The sequence below is a fragment of the Stegodyphus dumicola genome, chromosome 7 (genome assembly GCF_044657685.1).
Source record: "Stegodyphus dumicola isolate Sdum_Otavi_A_Nest chromosome 7, ASM4465768v1".
Classification (NCBI taxonomy): domain Eukaryota; kingdom Metazoa; phylum Arthropoda; class Arachnida; order Araneae; family Eresidae; genus Stegodyphus; species Stegodyphus dumicola.
This window is the reverse complement of record NC_140774.1, coordinates 32,740,142-32,767,763: the sequence shown is the minus strand read 5'-3', so window position 1 is coordinate 32,767,763 and position 27,622 is coordinate 32,740,142. Positions and strand designations below refer to the sequence as shown.

The following is a 27,622-nucleotide window of genomic DNA, read 5'->3' as shown; positions in this document are numbered from 1 at the left end:
TATCATTATAGTAATCTATACAGAAGACTAGGAACCAGACTTTCTACCTCAAATATAAATCTTATTAAACAGGACTGAAAGCTCATCTTCATTTTAAAGATGACTACTAGATGATTTTCATTTTCAATAAAACATTTAAAAAAGCCCAAGACAAAAAATATTTCTAAATTTCTGTCAGTTTTTTAACTCTCTGAACATTATGACTGGCTTTATCTGGTCATCAGAAGTTTTGCTACTTGGCATATATTGGCTTAAAATTTAAGATATTTTGTTTTCGTACTTTCTTTAATAATGTAAATATCATCTTAATGAATGTAAGTTTACGAAAATACAGCTAAAATAAGCAATTATACAAACTCAATTAATAAATGCTGTTTAAATACCAGTCTTCATCACGGATCTAAAATTCTGCACTGCTCAAAGGGTTAAATTAATACATAATTTTAAAGTTTTTTTTTTTTTTTTTTTTTTTTTTTTTACTTTTGAGAAGACAGAAGAAACTTCCTTAAATTTTGAAAACCATTAAGCCTGGATTCATTTAAATGGGATTTGATTATCATTTATAATGTTTTTGTTCTTGCAAAATGAAGTAGTCTCTCCCTTCATTTTGATTCACAAACTGAATAACTATAACCTATTGTATAAGTAAAGTTATCAAAAAGTGTTTTGTATGTATTTAAAAATGATGTCTACTTCACTAAGACTTCAAAACAAAACATTTAATAAATATAACAATTGCTACAAGATATAAAAGTGGAATGAACAGTCATATTTACAAAAAACTAGCACATCTGGCAAATAAATAAAATAGTATAAAAATTCATAACACTGATTATTAACATGTAAACATTACAATACAAAAACACTAATTTTAATAGAAAATAAGATTTTTGAATATATTTAAATGCATTGACAAATCAATAGAAAGACAAGCCATTCAAATCTCATGGTTTTATCTACCTCAAATAGAGAAAGTATTAATGATTTTTAATACATTTCAATTAAATGTATATTAACTGACTAGAAATATTGAAATTCAAAACATTATTTCATTTACCTTATAATTATGTTATATTGTAAAATAAAAAGGACAAAATTTTGCAACAATTCCATGATTGAATTCAACCAAGTTTTATATCACACACAAGATAAAATCATTGCAGCCATGAAAAGAAACAAACAAGAACAGATTGTGATTTTAAAATTAATCAAGAACATTTTTTAATATATGAACAGTACAACAGATTTGTTGATGTCTTCAGACTGCATGAAAAACAGAAAAATACATTATTAAATTTTTTTATCAATTAAATTGAATGAGCTTGCTATGAAATAAATTTTAAAACTTAAAAACATTCTTTATGGATAACATTATATCGTAATTCAGAATATACATTTAATTTCATACTATCAGTTGTTTATTAGTAAAAATTCAATTCCAGTTTCCTATATAAATTTGTTTCATGTTTCTTATTAACAATCCTTCTGTAAGTATTTTAGGTAAGTATTCATACTACGCATTAACTCTTTATGGACAAAGCATTTTTGATGGATAATGAAATTCAAACAACACTTAACTCTCTTCTAATGAATAAAAATGGACTCAGCCAAACAGTGCTGTATCATGAACTGTATTTGAACAACACAATAAGTCATAATAGCGTAGCACACAAAAACAAGCAAATAAAAATAACTTCAAACTGAAATTTAAATGTGACCATAAAAAATTAAATTTTTAGTAAAGAATTTTTTTTTTTAACATATAGTTTTGAATCGCACAAAGAATAATTTTCTGTTCACAAGGGCTCTCAAGATATTTAGAATGTTTATTTTAAATGGACTCTCAAGATATTTAGAATGTTCATTTTAAATTTAATCTTTTATTTTCAGTATAATTAACAACTTTGTAGAATAATATTCCTTTCCTCGCATTATTAAAATCAAATATCACTGAAATAATTTAAATTAATTATAAAATCAGAACTAGTCTACATTTATATAAATAAACTTTAGCACTTAAAAAAATAATTTTGGGCTATGAAACCACATTTGATATGTAGGAGACATCTCGAAGATTCGAGAAGGATGCACTTAGCATTTCTTCATTCAAAATCAATGTTAGTTACAATACAGAATAAAATGTATTTTTAAGTAAGATTATTTTCTAACATAGTGAAGCTTAAAGTTTCTGGAAATTCAACTGTTTTGGCACTATTGCATTCAGAAGAAAAATCCAGATTCACATAAAAATTTGATCCATTAATAAAGATTAGTTTATCTGAAGCACCTTACTTGTTAATTTAGAAAAATGACAGGTGATTCCTTTCAATTGGAATCCTTTCATTAATACTGCAGTATATGCATTTACATGTATATGAATACCTAACTACTACTCCCAAGATCTTGCAAAAAATTTCGACATTTGCTTCTTTGATGATATTAAAGATACTTCTTCTTCGGCCATGTATTGCACATAACTATAAAGTATCCAGCAAGACTTTTTCTTCTCCATTTTCTTCAACACAAACTTCAATAGTAGCTAGAATTGTTCTTAATCTTCGATCGAGAGATTCATAATGAGGCGATGCCAAAACAGGGCTTAATTGATCCAACTCCAGAATATTTCTGAGAGACTGTCCAAGATGACCAACGAAGGCCCACAGTCGCTCATATGTTTTCTTCCGAATTCTAAGATTAAAAGTAAAAGTGATGTTTTATACTTTTAATATGAAAACAACTCAAGAAAGCAATTTTCTAGTTTTTATGATAAAATGTTCTAAAAAAATTAAATCAATCCAGTTGTCAAAAACATTTTAAACTTCTAAAACAAATCACCCTGAATTATTATCACATGCAACAGTGAACTATATCTACAAAGAATAGCATTTAAGTATTTATATAAACTATTATTAATGAAACATTATTTTTGCAACAAATTCCAATCAAAAAGCAAAAATTGAGAACAACAAAGTAATATATACAAAATTCACATTTTCTTATATTTTAGCCCTGATTATTACAATAATGCTAGGTAAAGATGAGGAGGTTAAAAAAATGTTTACTATGGATCTAACCTGAAATTTTAATGCTGAACAGTTTACAGTGGAGGAGATAAAAACGAAAATTTTGCTGTGTTATTTTTGTTACGTATTTCTAAAATCAATAATTTAAAGTTTCAAAAAATGATAATTTTAATTATCTAACATAATAATTAAATTATTAAATTATTTTGCTAAACAGATTAATACAAATAACATTTTATTTATATAATGTTCATCATTAAATATTAAAGCAGTTCATATTTCCTTCATTTCTTAGTTTTAATATATAGATGAAGTTAAAAGAACCAATGTTTATTTTTTTCAAAGGGGCAGTACACATTTAGTGACATAGATAAACTAGTCATGATAAGCTTGACTACTATGAATATATTCTGCCTCCTTTAGGCAGATTTATAAACTAATTGTGGATAAAATAATCTCAAGGTAATGGACTTGACATGAAGTGGAAGACAAATTATTTTTATTGATTTGCTAAATTTACATCTTAAAAATTTCAATCGATTTTTTTATATTTTAAATGTAGGAACATATTTAGAGCTATCTTCATGCAATGCATTGCTCAAGTTAAACTTTAAATACTAATTTATTCAAATTTTCTTTCTTTTTTTCTGGGACAGCATATGTAAACAAAATTTGAAAATGAACCTAGTACAGTCAAAAGTCGTTAATTCGGACACCCATAATCTGGAATGATCTATAATCCGGACCTCAAAGCTACAAACTTTCTGCGCATGCGTCGCGTTGACGCATGCGCATAGGCATTCATGCGTGCGCATAAGACCTTTACGGCTGCGAATATGCGTGTGCGCAAGCGCTTAATACGTTTACGCATGCGTGTTTAATGTATAACGGACGGTATAAGCTAAGCTAAAATTATCTAATTCAGTTAATGTTGCAGATTGCGTTGTTCCTTAATCTTCGAATTGGATCTGGCTTATTATTTTTTTCAGACTGTTAGAGCAATTTTAAAAAAGTAAGCTTGAACTTTTGATTATGCCAAATAGAATTTCCGATATATATTTACTAATATGGAAAGGATCTACAAAGCGAAAGTATGTTTTGAAATCCGAAATCTGTTTATCAATTTCACGCTGCTCTGCGGAAGGGGGGGGGGAGAACTGCCAATGAATTGGAAGTTCATCTGTCAGCACTATCCTTATCTTCAGGGCAGATGTTTTTATTTTATTTGGCTTATAATTTCTTACTAAATGTAGTATTTCATTTCGATGTACTCCGTCTTTGATATTATTTAAATCAAGTTCCTCGTCATTATAATTCGCTTCCGATAGTGAAGAAAGTGACAGAGAGGTTATTGAAAACAAAAATATTTCGATTGACAAATTAGTCGGCATTCTCAACACAGCAATTACAGGACTTAAACAGCGGAACTTTGTAACTAAACAAGAAATTATGTCTGTTTAATAGAATTAAAGAGAAAGTATTATCACATGAAACGAAACAACTTAAACAACTTACATTGAAAGAAATGTTTAATAAAGTAAACAAATAAATATTAAGCTTTTTCTTTTTGTAAATTTTGATACTCTTTAGATCATAATTGTTCTTTATTTCATAAATTACGGTTTCATATTTTTAATTTTGTAATTTCTGCATGCCATCTTACCAGATTTAAACTGATGATCTATAATCCGGAAAAATCGATATACCGGAATCGCCGAAGTCCCGACAAGTCCGGATTAACGACTTTTGACTGTACTTGTTTTTAATGGTTTAGCCCAAATATTTAGAGCCAGTGCCCAAATATTTAGAGTCCGTGGGTCAAGTCCTGGTGAGAGCACTGCTCATTTTCACTTTTCTTGCTTTAAAAAAAAAAAAATACCTAATATCTCTACAAAACTTTTAAAAAGAGACAATGGAATATCTTCTAAATGACAATATGATTTCATTAAGCAATACATCTTATTCATGCATTATAAAGATTATTATAAAATTTGTATTCTGACGTTTTATTGCTAAACAAACTGCCAATATTAAAATAACATAGTTATTTAAGACTTTGTAACCATCACAACTCCCTCATAAATAATTTTTCTTTTCCTGTTCCTTCATTTACTGTTGTTTAAATTGAAATTTTAATAATTAAAATAAATTATTTCAGATAAATGCCGGCAAAAGTTGAGTCTTTTTCATTTTTTGAATACCAAATTCACCATAAAAACAAATGTCTCCTTTAATTAAGACAAATGTCTCGTTATATAAATAACTCCACATAAATAGTATAAATGACAATAGATTATTCCTCCATAGTTAAAGCAATTCAAAAAATTATATTTTATAAACAATTTAAAAAAATTACCTGCAACATTGATATAATGGTGCTAAAATGGTCAATTCATCCCAATATGGATTTCCAAAACTAGATATGGAAAAAATAAAGGCATATAATGCTATTTCTCAGATGAAAAATACCTTTAAATTACTTAAAAAACAAATTATGCACACACAAACATAAAATTAAAACAATAAACAAATCTGAGTATTCACAGTTACTTAAACAGTTTCCATAAAAGTATTAAACTGCCAATTTTGCAGTTAATACAACTGAAGCCTATCTCCATTATTATTAACTGAGGAGAATACACATGTGCCATTCCCCTTTTAATAAACAGTATGGCAAAATACAAAAAGCAAATAGAAAATTTAATTTAGAATTGCATTATCTGAGACTATTATATACATGAAATTTATATTCACTCATGTTTAAATATTACAGTACAAAGTCCGAAATCCGGATGTCCATTATCCGGAATGATCCAAAATCCAGACCTCAAAACCACCAACATTTTTTCTCGTAGGCTTTATGCATGCATATTTGATTCCCCCTCCACACATAATAAAACATCTGGAGAGTCCAGATTATTAATTTCACTTCAACACTAAATAAAATACCTTGTTATTGAAGAAACAGTCATTTTAGCATAAATTTGTAGGATTAGTAAGTTGGATCCATTGCTGCGTATCTGCTTGACACATATCTCAAACTGAAACATTCCACATAGATACATCGTTTATCTGACGCGAACCTGGAAAATAATTATTTATCATACTTTCCTTTCATCACAGCATGTTTATCAAAATATGACAACTTGTGCCAGCCCTCAATAAGGCTCAAGTATATATGGAAATTTATTTATTCAGAACTCTGATCAGTCTTAAGCATATGCAAGAAATAGACATAAGTATAATAAATAAGTAAACTAATACAACTCAGGCTTAATTGTCTCTGCGCGATAGAAGCTAGATAAAATTTAATGGAACAACTTTTCGTTAGTCGCCAAGCTCATGATGCATAGCCAAATATGTATAGTGAAGGATAGCTAAATTTGATGGTGATAGCCGCTAATTTTAAAGGTTTTCGGATATCGCAAACCAAAAGTGAAATTTTCCAATTAATGGATTTTGTAAAGAAACGTGGAGAAGCGATAATAAATGAAGATGATATAAAAGAAGTTTTCCATTGTGATGACAATGTTTCTTAATCATTAATCAATTAATGAATGGTGAAATTTGTAGTATGGTTCTAGATCCATAAAATACCTCTACTGTTAGTGAAGAAAGTGACAGAGAAGTTACTGAAAACGAGAAAATTTCGATTGACAAGTTAATCGGAATTCGCGAAATAGCAGTTACAAGGCTTCAACAATGTAACTGAACAAGAGATTATGTCTGTCTACAGAAGTAAAAAGAAAGTATTATCACAAAAAAATGAAGCAACTTAACTTACATTGAAAGAAATGTTTAATAAGGTAAACAAATAAATATTCAGCTTTTTTTTTTTTTTTTTTTGTAAATTTTGATACTCTTTAGATCATAAATACTTCATTATTTCATAAATCATGATTTCATATTTTTAATTTTATAATTTCTGCATGTCATCTTACTAGATTTAAACTGATGATCTAATACCCGGAAAAATCCCAAATCGGGAATCGCTGAAGTCCCTATGAGTCCAGATTTCAGACTTTGTACTGTACTATGTAATTCTATAAAAGAAATGAGTATTTTTTTATTTTGCTTCTTATGACATCAAATGACAGCTGGCATTAAAGAAAATGAATAACTGAATTGAATGAATCATAGTTCTTTCTTGAAATAAAACATTTAACCCAAATTCCAACATTAATCATGACTTGATGAAAAAATATCTCTCCCTTAATGTGAAAGCAACACAAAATTATTAAGAAATTAGTCACATGAAATCATAGCTAAAAATGATTTTAGACACACTTTCCAAACTACAGGTTCTTTTGTGCAAAATTATGGGAAATGCTAAAACTCAGTATGTTTTTTTATCTAATACTTGAATTCAGTTTTATTAGTTATTAAGCTTCAGACCCTTCCAGTATGATTTTAATCAGTTTCCCCATTTAATCAAGTTTTACAGAAAATGCTATTTGCCATAACTCAGTTTTAGTTAGATTAGGGGTTCTCAATTGGGCTGGTATTTATTCACTGAGGGTCAATGAAATTTTAAAGAGCCTCAGTGGATATCAAGTCAATGGAAGATCAATTTAGATTATCAATTGGGAGTCAAGAGTACCATATGCAATGGCACTTGATTGCCATAATCAAGATTATATTGATTGCAGAATAAATACAGAAGGTTTTTACATACTTTTAGAACAGTTACGAGGTCGACTAATTAATGCTTCAATTGTGAAGAATATTTTTTAAATGTTTGATCTGATAGCTTTTTTTCTGGATACTAATATATGACTGGTCGAACTTCCTGTACCGCCATTAGAGGCTTAACAGGGCTTAGTGGAGCTATTTAATTAAAGAAACATTGAGATCTAAAACAAGGCCTAAATCAGGCCCATTAAGCAGTAGAACTACCACCATACTACCTGAAATAACTTTAAACAGAATAATTAAAATATGAACTTAAAGTCTAGCAGCTGGTGAAATTTACCAGCTACACCAACAAAAGCACATTATTACATACTTTGTAAAATATAACACATGTTACTTACATGCATAAAAATATGTTACTTACATATACAAAGAAATACAATAACAGTATATCATAAACATCCTAGTTTTCCTTAAAACATACAGGGAAATTTTAAACACAATCAATATATAAATTCATTTTATTTACAGATACATATTTTATGAAATTTGACAATTTCAATTTAGTCACTGTATTTTTACTTAAATCCTTTAGAGTATTAAATTTAGCAATACCTGGAATAAATTTTAGGACAATATTTTTCATAGAAGAGCATCTAAACAACAGGTGCTCAATATCGACATTACTCATGCCACATGGACAGGCATAATTTTTTATCGAAAACCTATTATAATAAAAGGGAAAGTGTCCATGATTAGTTAAAGCTTAGTTTATTTCATTTCATAGATACTTGCCACTTAGGCATCTTCTCTCACTTATAGTTGAGATTAAATTATATGTGAATCTTCCTTTAGAATCTGGGTCATTCTACTTTGCTTGCCATAGAGTCAAACTTTTTCTTTTCAACAAGGATTTCAAACTGTCAAAGGAAGTCTTTGCTTCAAAATCAATAATTTGATTTACAGTGGCAGCCTCTGCCAATCTATCTGCTAACTCGTTACCAATGGTACCAATATGACTCTTTGTCCAAAAGAGTTTAATATCTCTGAGAGTGCTACAAAAAATGAGCATGTCTTTTATCTGTTTAATTAGATCGTTACTTGGACAAACATCCATAATTGAAACAATTGTGCTTTTGCAGTCACTATAGATTTTTACAGGATCTGTCGCAGAATTAGAAATAAGCCAATATAAGGCCTCTCGCAGGGACACTAACTCTGCCTGATAGACAGTGGCATTGTCAGAAAGTCTATATTTTCTTTGTAAGCTTAGTTTCTCATCTGAGAACACACAAAAGGCTGCCCCCACAGTGGAGTAGCGAGCATAACTGGCGCCTGGGGCAAAATACCTTTTTGGCGCCCCCCCCCCCAAAAAAAACACAGTGATATGATGAAAATCTGGTTTGGAGACCATTTGGTACCCATTTACAAGCGGCGCCTGGGGCATCATACACCCCTTGCCCCTCCTCGCTACACCACTGTGCCTTCACGTGACCATTTAATTTAGATCCATCTGTAAAAACCGTGTAGCCTGTCATATTGGGGGGGGGGTCTTTATGCCAATTCAACCCTTTCAACAAAGCTGGATGAATGTCTAAACCTTTCTCAAAGTCAAAATCTCTAGCTGAAACAATTGACAGCTTTATTACCTGCTTTAAATTTAAGGATAGCATTTTTTTTTCCCCGCTAAGATATCGATCTGAGGACATCCAGCCAAAATCCGAAGAGCTACTGTGGAAACAAACATTTAGTAATCCCCAATAAAGCGATTCTTTGAATTTGCAAAAATTTTTTATGCATTCAGACCAGTCCACTCCACCATGCACCACATGCATACAAGATCTTTCTCTCAACAGCTCTTTTATATAAACTTTTAAGAATGTTACCTTGGAGATTCATTTTATTAAGTCTATTAAGAATATGGGTACATTCAATCTTTATTTGATCTAGGTGAGATATAAAAGTGAGCTTTTCATCGATCATAATGCCCAAATATTTGATTGTCTTAGAAACTCTAATTGGTTGTCCATACAGTTTGCATCTAGGATGTATTGATCTAGTATTAGTTTTGGAAATATCTAAAAGAAAACTCTTCTTTGGATCAAATTTGAGTTTAACATGGAACGACCACTTCTCCAATTCTTGAGTAGCGAAACTTAAAAGCTTTATCAATAGTATGGCAACCACTTACCGTGGCCAATAAAACAAAATCGTCAGTATAAGCTTGTATACTAACATTTTGTGGTAAGGTTATGTTTAAAGCTATATTAGCAACAATATTCCACAAAAGTGGACCAGATACTGAACCTTGGGGACAACCCCTTTCGTAATTTCTGTGATGCCACTTGTTACCATTATATAAGGAAACTTTTCTTTCATTCAGAAAATCACAAATTAATAAAAAGATATTTCTTGAACATTTCATATTTTTAATAATATTTTTTTAATAATAAATTTAATTTAATTTAATAAAATTGGCCACCAAACATTGTTGAAAGTGCACTTTACATTTAAGGATAAAATTGCAGAATGTTTATTATTCCTTCTATTTCGAAGGATGTCAGAAATTAAATTATTTATAGTCTGGGTAGTACTTTTACCTGGCATAAAAACAAACTGATTTTTATTTAAAAGATTATTTGATAATAAATAATATTGTAACCGTTGTGTCAGAGTTTATCCAGCACCTTGCCCCAGAAGGCAGTACGGAAATGGGGCGAAAAGAGGAAGGATCTTCTTTATCCTTTCTTTGTTGAACAAAACCAAATCAGCCTTTTTCCAACATTCAGGAAAAATTCTCCTCTGAAGACATTCATTCAGAATAGCTACAAAGAACTTTTTATTACATTCAAAGATTTCTAAAATAATATCCATTGTCAGGCCATCTTTACCAGGAGCTTTACCTTTACTTAACTTTTTAAGAGTAAATTCCACTTCATCCAAAGTAAAATCATAATCATTTATGGTCTCTGGAGGCATCCTACAATTTGATCTAATTTGATAATGACATGATAGATCTCCATAAGTAGTATCACATGGAAAGTGATACTGTAGGATGTAATTCACTGTTTCATCTATATTCTTAGTACAAGACCCATCTTGATATTTTAAAGAGGCAATTTGTAAAGCTGGTTTATATTTATTAACAGTAATATAGTAAGGAATGCCAAAAGGTTAATGAATATTCAAAGTGTCATATAGTTGTTCTCAAGCATAATTTTTACTAATGTTGATTACTCGTTTATATTCAGTTAATTTCTTCTTATATTGAATCTTTAACAAATTTTTCTCTATACGATTGTAACATTTCTGAAATTTTCTTTGATACAATCGAGCTTAGCTTCTTAAAACAGCCAATTTTTCAGACCACCAATGCAGCTGTTTACCCAGAGCGATGCTCTGTTTAAATATGTTCATCTTCTTATTTTTCTTACAGATGTCCACTATTGAGTTAGTAAGATCTTTAATATAAATATTTAAATCAGAAATATATTCTAAATTTTCTTCGGAAACTTGATTTAAAGTTATACAGTTCTGGGCAAAAATTTAGCCAATTCAAATTTCAAATATAGAAACATTCAAATTTCTTCTCTCTAAGTAAGCTGTTTAAAAGTGCAATCTCAATATAGCGATGATTGTTACATGATATATCCATAGAAACAGACCAATTCAGGACTAAAGAAGATCTTACAATGGTAAGGTCTATGTTTCTATTATTAGTGATCATTTTGATTGCTACTATATTCGAGGAAGCATACAAAAGCATTACTGAAGAGCTGTCAAACAAAACGATTGCCGCTCGTGGATAATTTTTGTCACAAAAAGTTTGAAATTTCATCAGGATTCCCTGAACTTTATTATCCACTACATACGGTGGTTCTTGAATCAAGGCTGTTTTATAGCCTCTTTCAATAGCTTTATATAATTGATTTACAGCAACTTTGGTGTAATGTAAATTTATTTGAACCATTTTAAAGTCTTCATCACCTCTACTAGCCATAATTAGTATGACTGATTAAAAGATACATTTGTCATTTGTGACAATGACAATTTTTATCTAAGCTAGAATGATCAACGCTAAGCTTCAATTCATACTTTTCATTTGCCTCTTTGTAATTAATACATTTTGGAGTAGCTTTACACTCCCAATATTTATGTCCAACTTTACCACACTTAACACATATTTGCGGTTCTAGGTATTTTGTTTGAAAGTGCCCATACTTTGAACATTTAAAACATTGAGTTACTTTCAAAACTTCTTTAATTCTAAGACGAGACCATCTTATGTTAAGTTTTACTGCTTTTATAAGTTCTCTACATTTCTTAGCATCTACACTGGCCACCCAATGTACTATTATATATATTTTCTACCTTTTATCGAAAATTTTAAGTCAAAACCACCATTTTCAAAGACCATATTTTGGTCTCTAATCATAATCTTAAGATCATCTCGAGACAGATCAGAATCTACATCATAAATAATAATTTTTGGAGCTTTCTTAACAGGACGTTGAATTACCATATCCTTTCTAAGCAAATCATTAATACTAATATATAAGAATATATACAAGTATTTATCAATATATAAGAATAAAAAAACAGTCCTCATCAAACCAGGTAAGAGAACTGATACGCACACACACACATGTTTGGTGTAGCTAATTGTAACAACAAAGGGAGGTACACAACTAGATGTTATAGCAGTCCCATATACAAAATTTCAACGCTCTTCATCTAACTTGCTCTTGAGTTATGCAAGATACATAAATATACATATAGGCATCACGAAAAATTCCCTTTGAATCTATTTTAAATTCATTTTACAATATGTTTTGGAAAAAAGAATCCTTCATTCTGTCTGTACATATAGATGTCATGGAAAAAATTTTTCAAATGGATTTGAGAGTAGTCAAAATGTGTATTTTCGTTTATATATGATAACCGAAATTTTTCGTGGTTACAGATCTTTCTTTACTTTGTATAAGGAAGTAAAAATATAAGAGGTTCAATGAAGAAACCCATTCTTTTGAACGAGATTGATGCAAGAAAAGGGTTGGAAATCACTGAGTTAGATTAAAGAAAGGTAATCAATTGTCTTCTCTTTACTCTGTTGAGTATTTCTGGCTGTTACTCCAAGTTAAGAAAGATTAAAAGATATTTTAAGTAATTTAAGGTTGAGAAATATAAAATCAAACAAAACTTCCTGTACATGAATTTTGATATGAAAATTTTCAAATTATTTTGAATTTTCTTTCAAATATTCAAAAACTTCAAGCAAAATGACATACAAATTTTGAAGCAAACTTAATAATTGGTAATCAAATTAGTTCTATTCATAATATTAATGAAAATCTATACATATAACAAAAGAAGGTTAACTGTATGCAATTACAGAAAATGGGGAAAAAATCTTCATCCTTCGTCTCAAAATTTCAATAATTTGAAGCAAAAATGTATGTTATTTGTTAAATACTAAAATCAAACTGAAAATGCTGAATAAACATGCTCGATTGCCACCAAGTGTATTACACTATAATTTGTTCAAGATGACTTGATCAATACATAAATACTTCGGTTTTCCTAATGTTTAATTTAAAATAATTTAATCTATTTAGAAGAAATCAATTACAGCAAAAGAGCTTCAGATATGAGGTAACAAATTTTATATTGTTCTGAAACAAAGATACATGATGACACATATATTTATTTCCCAAGCCATATCAAATATACAGCTTTAATTAAAAATTTAATATTTATATTAAAATATGTAAATATAAGTGTTAATGAAAATGTGTAATAGTATGCAAAGTAATAATGCAATAAATAAATTAATGATATTAACATTTAAAATTAATAAATAGCTTAATATTTTGAATTAAAGCACAGACTTGATACTTTAGATCCATCTCAAGACTCTCTTTCAAAATACTAAGTCTTCCCAAACTCTACTTAGCACACATTTTTCCTATGCTAATATTAATAAAACAATATCATACATTCCTCTTATTTTAGAAAATTAATGCATTGCTCCTTTATATCACAGCAATAACTAAAAATATCCATGCAATTCATTAGTCATTCCACCTGAATTATCAAAAATTGTAGATTGAGCAATGCATCAATAGCAAGATTTGTCTTTGAAAATATTCTATATCTGTCTTCTCCTCCTGGATATTTTAAGAAGATTCACCTCTAACTTCTAAAAAATTTACTACATGCTCCTATGTCTCAAGATCCTATGTTTCTAATAATGCAGTATACTGAAAAAAAAAAAAAAAAAAGTCTAGGTATAAATAAAAAACTTACTGTATACATTATGCTTGTGAGGAACAGAACACAAAGTATTAAAAAGTTAGCTAAATTTTGAATAGTTAATTTTTTGACCCAAAAATATGAATATGTTGGAAGGTTTGTTTTGTAATATAAACACTTTTATACTGAAGGGGGCGAATTTAAAACATAATGGATAAAAATTCATAAAAATCTCTTTCTCATCATATTTTACAAAAAAAATGATCTTATAATAATCAAAATACTAGCAGTAGCCAGCTAATTAAATCATTTAAAATTGAATAATATTAATAATAATTTAAATAACACACAATTCAAATAACTAAGACAATTTTTTTCTGTCCTTACATAACTATTCAGAAGTAAGGACTTTAAAACTCAAGTGTAACTTTAAAATGGTTCCTTTCATAGCAATTTTTTTTTGGGGGGGAAACCTGCAAATTTTATAAATTTTATATATCAATCATACTATTATAGAAGCAGAGCTTCTAATGTGATACATCAAATATTAATCCTAAAACTTTCAATCGGTACCCATAAAAGATGTTACGTTACTGCATAACACCTTTAAAAATCATCTGAAATTAATGAAATACAGATTTAAAAAAAGACATTTATAGGTTAGGTTCATGTATTAAAGCAGTTGCCTTACCTTCATATTATGCTTGGGAGAACTATGAAAACAACCATACAACTAACTGGTTCGCTAGTAATTAAACCTTGGTTCACTGATATCTTATCCACTTGGCATATTTTTAAAATAAATAAAATAATTACAGTTTTCGTTTCGAAGAAATTTATTTATTTTGTGGTTTCATACTCATATCTCTCTAAAACTGGTGGCAACTGGTGGGCTCAAGACTCATTTCTATAAATTTATACAATGCATTAGCTACCTGAATCTGCCAGAAGACTACCAATATAAAACATCTTTAATTATTTGAGGCTTTTTATAACACCAATCTACCATAATTGTATTAAATAATATTAGCTTTCATTAAATAAAGAAATGAGAAACAATTTAATCAGAATTTCATTACAAAACTGTTACTATTTAATAAAAACAAATAAATGTTTAAAATATTAAAGCCAAAGTCATTTAATAAATAAAACAATTAACAAGATAAATTAATTTAATTTTTCAATTAAGAAAGCATATTTTAAAAGAGAACATAAATTTGAATTTACTTTTCAGGAAGATATTTTCTATGCAAGAAACGTAACAATTACATTATATAACATGATATAAGCGAATCCATGCATAAAAAATTAGTTAAAGCAAAATAATACCTTTTTCCATTATCCAAGAGAATGACTATGCTATCTGGAAAATCTGCAAAAACTTCATAATGATGTCTATCAGCATTCCCAATTAAGTAATCAAAGACTGAAGCATCAATCAAATCTAATAATCTGTTACCCTTTTTAAACATGTTTATTTTTCTTATTTGATCACAGTAGTTAAAATCTTGTTCCCATCTAAAAAAAAAATTATAGACACAAATTTTCAATACAGTAAATAAAAAAAATTATATAGAGTTCTATAATTAATTTTAAAAAAAAATTATATATAGAAAAAATTACTTCAGTTTCTCAGGAGTGACCCGATGATAACTTTAATAAAAATATCACATACATTTTTAAAAACATTTTTAAGAACAATGCACACATTCTTCTATGCACCTGAATTTATGGTTCATTTACATGTTAGATAATCATAAATAATTGGAATTACATCTCACATTTGCTTTACATACATAAATTATACTTTTAAAATATTCTGAAATATTTATGTAATAATTTATTCATAAATGTTTTAATTATATCACTCTGTGGTTAATTACAATTAACAGTATTATTCAAACTATGGAACTTCAATCAATCTGCCACAACCAGCGAGACCAAAGATTTTTACTATCATTTTATTTATTTATTTATGTAATCTCAGTCCGTCCATAATTCTGTAAAGTTTTCTTGTTCTCGTGAATTTAGCATTTCTTTTTTTTAAGCTGAATAAGTTACAACTTCTTAATTTCTTAAAATGAATCTTCAGGTTTTTCAAATATAACTAGGGAGAAAAAATACATAATAAAGCCATTTGCATCTAAGATTTAGAATTAAGAAAAATTTCATTTGTAAAAAAAATAACTTCAGAGTTTACACAAAACTTAACAATAATCCTTTTCCCCCTATTTCTACTCTAGAAATATTGTGAAACTTTTATAAAACATAAAATATTATTGAAATTCCATTTGAAGTTAACAAAAGGAAAAAATAGAAATTTAAAAAAATAAGATCTAAAATTTAGGAATAATGATACTAACCTAAATTTTTTTCATGAACAGAAGAAGCTAAACAATTTTTAAACAATAAAAAAATTAGAAGTCCTTACACACAAAAGGAACAGAAAGACTTATAAAAGAAACTAATTAGTGACAAGAAGAAAAATTGTAAAATGATTTTGGTGTCAAAAGTTACTATTTCAACTTGAACGAATTTTGCATTTTTTTCTTTAATTGACAGTTGGACATACTTACTGGAAAAATGTTTAATTACTCATCAGATACAAGCATTCCAAGAATTTCAAATGATAAATTTAAAATAAAAGCAATCACAATGACTTCTCATCACAAGAATATTAAACTTTTAAAAAATTCTAAACTAATAAAAATAGAAGTATCCTAGCATAGAGAAAAACTTTACTAGTAAACTTCTAGATGTTTATGGTAAAATTTCCTCATATTATTGTCCAAATTAACTTTTTCTGTTTCGTAAATATAAAAAGATAAAATGGGTTAGAGTAGATTTAAAGGTGCCCCTTGGATTATTGCTAAGTTGTTGTTTCATTTGCCACCAAGTTGTTGTTTCATTTATCGTAACCCAAGTAGTTGAATGCTATGGGAACCTTAGTATGACTTAACTGGTTGCATGATTGCAGTGAATTTGAATGATGAAAGGCTTGTTTGCGTGTCGGATTTTGGATAAGAAGTACGTTGTTATTTTGTGGTTTACACAGTAAAATGGCTGAAATAGACAAAGTCAAGAGAGTGTGCAATGCCTAGTTTGTGCAATTCTCTGATGTTTTTTTAAATGAAAATAGGTCGATGTGTACATGGATATAGAGTTTGTGCAATTCTTTGAGTTGTTATTTTGGATTTGTCCAGCGGTGATTTTTGTGACACAAATCCACAATAACAACTCAAAGAATTGCACAAACTCGGTGTCCAATTATCGCCAAGAGGCACCCGTAAATATATTATACAAAGCTTTCTCATTTTTATACTAGTTGCTAAGTTTCACTAATTATAGATAGTTTTTCAGATTGCTAGAAACAGATTTGTGTCTAAAAATTAATTTCTTTTTAAATTTGTCTTTGACATAAATTTAAAATTTCTTTTCCAAGAAATTATATATGCAAACTCATTAAAAAGACATTTTTGTACTAATTTTACTAGAAGTTTGTATCTTATTTGTGAACCCTATTTTATATAGTACTATTCAAAAATTTTTAAATGCTAGATCTCGAATTTAATGATTTATTTTTATTCATTTTTTTAAGCTACATGACCAGCTATTAGTTTTTTGAAATGTGAATTTCACTGGCAGCAGAGATTAGCATTCTAACATGTTGTTATGGCATGAAAGTTTCAAATTATTCAAAAATAAGGTATTCTTCTGTTATCATGACCAGATTCAGAAATTTATGTTGTATGCATGTATCAATGGATGGACATGTTCATGTATGCTTGCATATATGTAGGTATGTATGTATGTATTTATACACATGCATATATACCACATGCATACATACACATGTGCACACATGCAATTTTTAATACAGTCCTGATAACAGAAGAGTACCAAAAATGAAATAAAATATCAAAGTTCGACACGCTTACAACAAGCTAATTTATTTTTATGCTAATAACAGTTGATAAAAAATTAAAAAATACACGGTTACTCATAACTGTATGAAGATTTTAATAATTCATAACAAAGTATGCAACCCATATTAATTTTTTTTACATGGAAATACAAAACTCATAATTTTTTTAACACATTTCACAAAGAGTTTGTGCATTTAACTTCCCTAATACAGAAGATATCTACCCACACTGGAAGGATATACATGGACAAACTGGCTCACAGTTCAAGGAAATTGCAATATTACCTCTATCTACAAGACCACTGTCTGACTCACTATTAGACAGGCAGATGAGATCATTTGCACGAGCATCTCAATGACTATCCTGATCAAGATGCTCAAGATGAGAAGATGGCACATTAATGCATTAGCTACCCCCATCTTCATATTTAATCTCGCATCATTTTTTTCTTATGAGATTGAAAGATACCATTTTCGTGCCTCCTCTCCCTGCAAATCTCCAGATTTTTTACAACTGTATCAACAACGATATAGCTCTGTTGACCTACAAAAGCTTAAAAAACAAAGTATTGCATAGATATCTGCTGTACCAACAAAAGTACAGCACTGAGTATTTGTGAAATTCCTAAAAAAAAGTTAAGCGAGTTTGCCTCTATCTCAGCATAATTTGCTACGAAATTCTAGATCAAATTTGAATCATTCATAATCCAAAATGAGATGACTGGCCTGGAGGGTTTTACATAAATTTTAATTAAGCTTCATATTTACATGAATACAATATAGGCTAAAATGCCTGAAGGCTCAAAACGCAAGAACTGAATAGTTCCATCAAAGAATCTAAATTGAATTATATTGCATAGTGCATCGAATTCTACCTTCAAGAAGAATAAAATTTCAAGTCACATGTTCAGAAGGGGAAGCGTCAAGTAAGCCAATACTTCAAGTAAGCCTTAACAAGCGTCAAGTAAGCCTTTATAATATTCCTTAACACACTCCACACCTGAACTCTGACAAGAGCTCATCTAACTCAGTTATACATACAATTAAGTACATAAATCACTATTCTATAAAAATATTAAAAATACTAATTAGTCAAACACTTCAATTACAAAACTGGCTATACACAACATGTATCAATTAATAAATGAACTAAATATTTTTAAAATATTTTCAATTTAACTACACAAACTTAACTAACGATATTCAATTTAATCATTAATAGGAAAAAAAAAGAAAAAAGCACAACAAAATTGTTAAAGTTCAATTTTTTTTTTTTTTTTTTTTTTTTTTTTTTTCTTGCCTTTTCAAGAGGATATAGATGTTGAACAGTAAATTTTAAGGTCCCATTACCAGTTTGTAAAGTTTATGCATTTGGAATTTTAAAAATGTTTTACAGAATATAAATATTTCCATATACATGAACTACACTACTATTATTAAAAGCCTTGATCACTTGCACCTTGATGGGGAGAGATGGAAATGACTGAATTTAGAAAACTGATCTACTAGTAACTTGCAACACCACAATTCAGAATTACTATATTAAACTACATAAAAATTATTTATCAAATTTACTAGTTACCAGAAAACTATTTTAATGTGAATTAATTAAAATCTTATCATCATATGGGAATAAAATCTCATCATCATATCAATAGAATTAAAATTACCGAGCTGTAACTGTATCTTTGTATGTTCTCTGCCATGGACTACGGTACTTCTTAAGTCTGTATTTTTCTGGAAGCATGAGAATCATAGCTCCTTCCATAACATCTCCTACAGCACATGCAGGATCGGCAGGAGAACAGTAGTAGCAATGTCCATAGAAACAAGTGTCATTTTCTGAAAATCAGAACTATATTTTAGCTTCATACATGAAAAGAAGAAAGAAATAAAAGCTTTATTATAATAAGTTACTAAATCAGACATATGACAAAAGAAACATCAGAAATCATTCACTAATTTTACATTCATTTCCAATGAAAATTCTAGGCAGGGCATATTGCTTTTAGACCACAAAATAAAATATATGTAGCAAATCTAGTATAAAGTAAAAATAGTACAGTCAACCATCATTTTGTACTTTATATCATCAAACAGAAGAAAAACAGCCAGAGTGTCCGGCAGAATAGGCTATCCAGATGTTTGAAAAATTCCAGTTGCCTCTATGCATGTGTTTACTGTTATGCAAGTTAGAAGTTTTATTTTCTTTTATTTAAAGTATTTTATTTTTTAAATTATTTAATTTATTAAAATACTATCTTAAAATCGTACAGTTAAAATATTTTAAACTACATGAAACAAAACACAAAATGCACTTTTTGTAATGCTTACCATTGTTTCTTCATTTCTTTCATATTTTGGAAAGTAAGTAATTTAAATATATAAATATATGCATATATTACTGCATTCTATATTTTAAAGGAGTTAATTACAGTTATTACTTTCATTACCCTTTTTAATTATATATTTTATTTTGCTGTTGATTCATACCATGTATGTTAACCATAAAATCAAACCTTTCTGAGAACTGAAAAACACAAAGAAGAAAATTATGTGACAGAGCGAAATATGCAAGTAAATATGGTATTTTTATATGACTAAACAAACAACATCTAGAAATTCATTTTAACTAAAATAAAGAATAAATTTTTATTTCTGTAGACCATCAAATTGCTCAAATTATTTTTAATTTATTCAATAACAGAGTTTGTTTATTTGTAGTCTACATTGTTTGTCCGTACTTTCACTGTCATGTGTCTGCGTTGTTTGCGTTGCAGAAAAAGGAAAAGTAGCATGATACAAAATTAAATTGGCACTTTTCTTTAGTTAAAAAATTTTTCTTTCGAAATAGCAAACATGATTCTTGGGGTAAATAACAGTTACTACATTTTCTTGCACAAGAAAGTTTTACAGTTTTCACAGAATTCATTACAATCATTAAAAAAAAAAAAAAAAGAAAAAGAAAAAAAGAAAGAAAGAAAGAAAGAAAGAAAAAAAAAATAAATAAATAAATAACGGACATTTTTTAACACCTGATTATTTTAGATATTTTACAGCACAGAGAGTAATTAATACCTTTGAGTTACACTTACAACACAAACTTTAATATGTATTTCAACAACACTGAAGGAGAAATGAAAAAATTTCCAAAAATACCTTTTGTAAAAAATGTCTTTGATAAACTTTCTGATGCAACAGGTAAAACTTCTGTTTTAAGGTTGATAATTCTACCAACAGTTAAAGGACATCGACAAAGACCTAAAAGCCTGAAATATCAGAATTCTTTTATGGAAAAATATTTTAACGTGTTTAAAGAACAAATATACATTTTCTATCACAAAACAACATGAAAAAAAATTATTCTAAACATAATAAATATGGCTCTCAGGCTAACCTTTTCAGCAAATAAAAACTAAAACAGAAAGACATACTTTTTATTAATAAAATTTGCTTTAAGCACAATAACAGTGTTATAAGAGATAATAACATATTTAACTGAAAAATGGCCAAAAGACAATAATGTCGGCTAAGATATGTTCAAAAAAAATTTTTTTTTTTTTTTATTCTAGCATTTACACATAAATTCACATTATTTATGTACGAATCAAAGTTCGGTTAATATGGCAATGTATTCTGGTGAATATATCTTCATATAAAACCATGTTTGACAACAGAAAAGATCCAAATAAAAATATAATTAGAAAAATCAAGTTTTTTTGTATGTTGTTTTTGCCATTTATGCTCACTTGTCTGACATAGTCAGCCTAAGTGCACGAAATTCCTCGTGGCAGAGAGCGCTACAATGCGCCTGCCGTTGGCAACAAACAGCCTTGAACATCATTCCGGCGACAGTGCGATTTAACTCTTCCACACCCAATTTCGATGGAAAGTACCCCAGTGGAACAGATCCGAGGGTCTGCCACTGCTCTCCCCATCAAACCATACTTTTGATTCGCCACATATTTAAAGTGCCGCCACATACCACACTGACATTATACATCTATAAACATTCATGCCTTCTCCAAGATTCGAACCCGAGCCCTTTGGCACAGCAGTCAACGATGTAAACCATTATATCAGCTGGGCGACAATTATTTTGTAAAAAATTATACAGGTAACAACACCTTCTGCCTATTAATTATTATTAAAAGAAATAAATGTGTGATAATTTGCTTTCTTTTGATACCCTCTAATGCTTTGAATAACAATATATAAAAAAACTATGACAAAAAAATCATTTGCAGTCCTTAAAGAATATTAAATCCTTTGGATGCCAAATTAAATCTCTCTTTTAAAAATAAAGTACCAAATTATTAGACATTGTTCAAGTTTCTAGTTACCTGCTCCCTCCCCTTAAATTGTTGCAGCCTATGGTACAACTTTATGTCATACTCCTGTGTAGGTTTGACAACTATGGATCAAGTGCTTGATTTAACACTATTTAACAGCAAATGGTATGTAAAGGATAGATGGCTAAAGCAATTTATTTCTGAGACTGCAAATGCTGTCCAGTTTTCAACTATAGAAGCAGAAGTGACATACTGATCATGTTCAGAAGGACAGAGACACAACTATTCAATAGCAATACCATAAACTATTTTGTGATCATCTGAAGATACGGAGAAGAAGATAACTACATCAGACACAAGCTTGAAAAATCTAGTTCCCAAATGAAACAAAGACAGATAGATCAATCACGGGTGAGACTTCCACTTCTAATAAAAGACAAGGAACATATTCCAGTAAAAGAAACTGAGAAACATAAAACTATACATTGTGCAGATAAATATTTTTGTAAAGAATAAATTAATAAATTCCTAGTATTTACAACACTCTTTAATTTTTAATATTCTTTGAAGTTTTTTAGTATGCCACAATTTAGAATAGAGTTCAGGAATGTTAAAATTATTCCTATGGGAAAAAGCATCCCACATAATGAAAACCATTTTGGAACTGATTGCTTTCGATAGGCAAGGTACCATGCATTTGCTTTTTATGGTGAAGATATTTTTAATTTTTCTATTTGTTTGTTTTGACTATATCTCAAAAACATCTATTGGATTGTTAGTCAAAACTCTATTGATTTTCATGAATTTAAAGGATACTAGATAAACTGTGAGATGTTTTAAAAGGTGATGAAATGCATGTAAGGGACACTATAATTTTTAAAAGAATCGGTCTTCATTTCACACATAAATGAAATAAATAATGCTGCAGAAAAGGAGTATAAAAAAAAAGGCTTGATTATTGAACATTTGATTGATAAAATGAAGATAAGTTTAAAATTTGCAATAAAAGAATAAGCAAATACTGTTTGACCATAATGAAAATAATCTTTTAAAATTTCTCAAATCATCTACCGCTCAGTTATAGGAAAATTCTGTAGTACAGTAAAGCAAAATATCCTACTATTATAAACATTAATAAAAAAAAATTCAGAACTAAGTATTGTAATTGTGATCTTGTAAACTACATGATGTATTTAAATGTGACTTTTTACATACTGCTAAGATGTTTTTAAAGGACTTATTTCATTATTCTGATAAGCAATGAAACATTAAACAGTTGACTTCAACAAACTAAAAGTAAAGTGAGCTCCCACCCACCAAAAAAAAAAAAAAAAAAAAAAAAAAAAAAAATCAAAAATTCAACTTACTAATTTTCTTCATGCAGAATTACGCATAAAAGATATATAGCATTCTATAGACTTGTATATAGACATATTTAAAAAAAACAAGACAGAAATTGCATGTTATTAATAATCAGAATTATTTTAATGCATCTAAAATGTTGAAACCTAATCAAAATTTAATTTTTAACTACATAAATACAAAAAAAAAAGAAAAATGCAACATAAAATGACTGCATGAAATCGTATGGTTGCACGGAAGAATTAGTACATATGTTTTTAGGATGTGATAACAGAAATTGCTAATATAAATATATTAATAATATTTATTATATATAGTTAATAATTTTTTTTTTTTTTTTTTTTTTTTTTTTTTTGCACATGGTAATTTTCTTTTTAACAGCAACAACAAAAACAACATTTAAAGACAGTACTTTAGATAAAAATCTATGAAATAGCTGTTTCCCTTTATTCAAAAAAATACCAAAGCCAAACTTTAAATTTAATGGACTTAAAAATCAATGGGTTATTAAATAAATTAATGGAATCATCTTTTTTTTACATATTTTTAAATACTTGTATTTCATAGTACAGTCAAAAGTCTTTAATCTGGACATCCATAATCTGGAAAAAAAATCGATGTACTCCGTCTTTGATATGATTTAAATCAAATTCCTTGTCATTATAAATATCACGAATACACATCAAATAGTTTTCTGGTTGAAATTTTATAATTTTGACTATGCGTAATGTATGCTTTACGCATGCACGGGTTGAAAGAAATGTTTAATAAAGTAAACAAATAAATATTAAGCTTTTTTTTTTTTTTTTGTAAATTTTGATACTTTTTACATCATAGTTGCTCTTTATTTCATAAATTACGGTTTCATATTTTTAATTTTATAATTTCTGCATGCCATCTTACCAGATTTAAATTGATGATCTATAATCCGGAAAAACCGATAATCCCGAATCGCCGAAGTCCTGACGAGTCGGAATTAAAGATTTTTGACTGTCTATGTGGCTGAATAACTCTTGAAAACAGCCCTTTTAAGGGCCACTTTTTTGTAAAATTAGAAGGAATTTAAATTTCCTGGAATTAAAAATTGAATAAGTTATTAATTAATGAAATTAATGTCATTTAATTAGTCACCCAAAATAAATTAAATACACTTTAAAAATTCACATTTTAATATCAAAATGATTTTACAAGGGAAAAAAAACCTGAAGGGATTTGAATTTTAACATCATACAGAAGGTTTTTTGCATTTATTTTCATACTTAGAAGTAATGTTTTATAGACACCACCTAAGAAATAAATAAATAACTAAAAGTGGTAGACTGTATACAACATCATTTCCCCTGATCCTCAATAAGCTATATTTTGTTTTTATGAAGAAAGATATAAATTAACTGTCTATTGCTGTATTTTTCCCCTTGCATTTTAAATAATAATAATAATAATAATAAAATTTTGTCCTGCGTTCTGAAGAACAAGCAGTAGATTATTTTCAGATTTATAAGTCATCAAAATAGTAACAGACTGAAACTATTACCTACGGGAAGTTTGTACTCAGAATTCGTAACACTGCTTTTCAAAAACTCAAAGAGCTTAACAATAGTAGCAATCGGCAAAAGAACTTTTGGAAAAAAAAGTGGATATCAAATACTGATTGAATGTTAAATAAAGAGGCATTACTTCCTTTGTAATTCTTCAGAAATAATTGGTGAGAACTCTGCCAACTTCCATGGTTTGATGGTATCCACCTTTCATGATTGATAAGATATAATGTAAATACCTTAATTTTTAAAAGACTTTTCTCTTAGAGATGTGCAGTTTAATCTACTGAAAATTTTATTCACAAAAGTTCAAAGAAATTAAAAAGACAGTACTTTCCCATTATGTGCCTGCCATGAATTTTGGCAGGTTTTTTTAAATTATAAACAATTTCTAGTTATAAGAATTATAGTTTATAGATAGCAATTTATTATTACCAAGAATTTATTATTTTTAGTTACTAAAAAACATAAGTTTGAATTAATGAGAATACTAAATGGGAGTCTTTAATCCGGACGTCCATAATCCGGAATGATCTATAATCCAGACCTTAAAGGTACAAATTTTCTGCGCATGCGTAGCACTTATGCATGCGCATAATATGTTTACGCATGCACGTTTAATGTATAACGGACAGTATAAGCTAGGCTAAAGTTATCTAATTATCTATTTCAGTTAATGTTGCAGATTGCATTGTTTCTTAATCTTCTAATTGGATCCGGCTTATTATTTTTTGCACACTGTTAGAGCAATTTTATAAAAAGTAAGTTTGAACTTTCGATTATGTCAAAAAGAGTTTCCAACTCTGGAGCTGCCAAAGGATCTACAAAGCGAAAGCATGTTTCGATGTCCATCAAACAAAAAGTGGAATTGCTGCAAAAAATGGATAAAGGCATGAAGAAAGTGACAGAGAGGTTAGTGAAAACGAAAAAATTTCGATTGACAAGTTAGTCGGTATTCTTGGCACAGCAATTACAGGACATAATTACCATTTGTTTGTTGCTCGGTAAATCCCAAATTTTAAATCCACTACAGTAAAATTGAACACACAAACAAATGAATTTGAAAGAAATGAACTGCAAGAGGGAAGCGAATCAACAAATGGTGTGTCACTAGATGTAGATGAATAGTTAAATAAATTTAAATGAATTAAAATTTCAAGAAACTTAATCATAGCATTTGTTTTTGTTTTGTACCTGCCATGCTTTTTGGCACATTGCAGGTGATGATCTATTAGCCATCATCTGTCACACGATATGTGTATTAATCATCAATAAACTACTCCTATAACTAGAAATAGTTTATAATTAAATTACCCAATAAAATGTGTAGCAGGCTTATAATGGAAAAGTACCAAACACACAATTAACACTAAACGTTCCTAGGAAAGTAATGAATGTTTTCCTGACATCAGGCTTTTTTAATCTCAAATTCAATTTCTTCACCTAGATGATACAGGTAAAGTTAAATGAGTATCCTAAAGGACTAATACTAAAAACATTGGCTAATCTTTGGAATACGGTAACAGGTAGTTTGGTGACATTTTGGTAAGGCGATAAAGGTTACTAGCTAGGACTTTAGCAGTGTACATGGATAAAGTCAAGAGTGTGTGCAATGCCGTTTTTGTGCAATTCTGTGATGCTTTTTTAAGTGAAAATAGATCAATGTGTACATGGATACCGTGTATGTGCAATTCTTAAAAACGCGGCAAGCAGTTTGCGATTCTGCACTTTCTCCCAATTTCGCACCTAATCTTCATCATGATTAAGCACTTTTGTTCCATAAAAGTTCTAGCATAAGCGTAATTCGGCTAGCAGATTGTTGGAAAAAAATGTTGAGTTAAAAAAAAAACAGGCCTTTACTTCGTGAAAACAAAATGGCGTCCGAACAAAAACTAGCAGGTTGCTGTAGCAGGGTTGATCGCCAAATTTTCGCCAAAAAATCGATAAGTTACAATAATCCAAAAATTAACCAAAACATTTGCTATAAATAAAAAGAAAATATAGGAAGTTATTTAAACAGTTTTCTTGAAAAAATAATTACGTATTTATGACACTAGATTAAACAGATCATTAAATATCTTCAACAACATTATCAGATTAAAAAAAAAAAAAAAAAAAACTGACATTTCCATAATAATGAAGAACTACTAACCTGTTTAAGTGAAATGCTGCAATTTCTCCATTATGTCTGTCAGCACCAGCATAAGGTGATCCAGTGATGACATACTCTCTCGAATATCTATAAGATTTTGAAACTTACTATTTAGCATAAGCAATCATTTCTGTATGTTTTAACTATAACACCCCCCCAAAAATGATTTCATTATAATAAAACATATCGATAATGTATATTTACTACAACACAAAATTATTGGGAAGCAGAAGACATATTACTAAATAGGATGCCTTTCCATTATGCATCTGAGATGCATTTTTTTTTTTTTTTTTTTTATTATAAACAATTTGGTAAACAATTTTTTCATTTGGTTTTATGTAATTTTGTTTATTCAACAGCATGCCCTTCATGAAAGTTCAGGATACACCCTCACCTACCGCGAGTAATTAAGAGCATATATATGGCAGTTACAGGAGGCATAC

General features: G+C 28.8%; 1 protein-coding gene across 4 annotated transcripts in view; it reads right to left on the bottom strand.

Moving 5' to 3' along the window:
* Positions 1-698: 698 nt before the first annotated feature.
* Positions 699-27,622, bottom strand: part of LOC118186843 (glycosaminoglycan xylosylkinase-like) — a 35,577-nt gene continuing 8,653 nt past the window's right edge. For 3 of the 4 annotated variants that reach the window (XM_035357006.2, XM_035357005.2, XM_085820067.1), the window contains exons 3-8: positions 27,177-27,263; positions 20,992-21,101; positions 19,503-19,674; positions 15,237-15,425; positions 5,380-5,439; positions 699-2,688 (exon numbers count right to left, since the gene is read on the bottom strand). In XM_035357006.2, the coding sequence (XP_035212897.1) occupies positions 2,478-2,688; positions 5,380-5,439; positions 15,237-15,425; positions 19,503-19,674; positions 20,992-21,101; positions 27,177-27,263 (829 nt within the window). In that variant the 3' untranslated portion in view covers positions 699-2,477. Of the gene's footprint in view, positions 2,689-5,379; positions 5,440-13,745; positions 13,916-15,236; positions 15,426-19,502; positions 19,675-20,991; positions 21,102-27,176; positions 27,264-27,622 lie in introns of those variants that run through there. The other variant, XM_085820068.1, reaches the window with a different exon arrangement.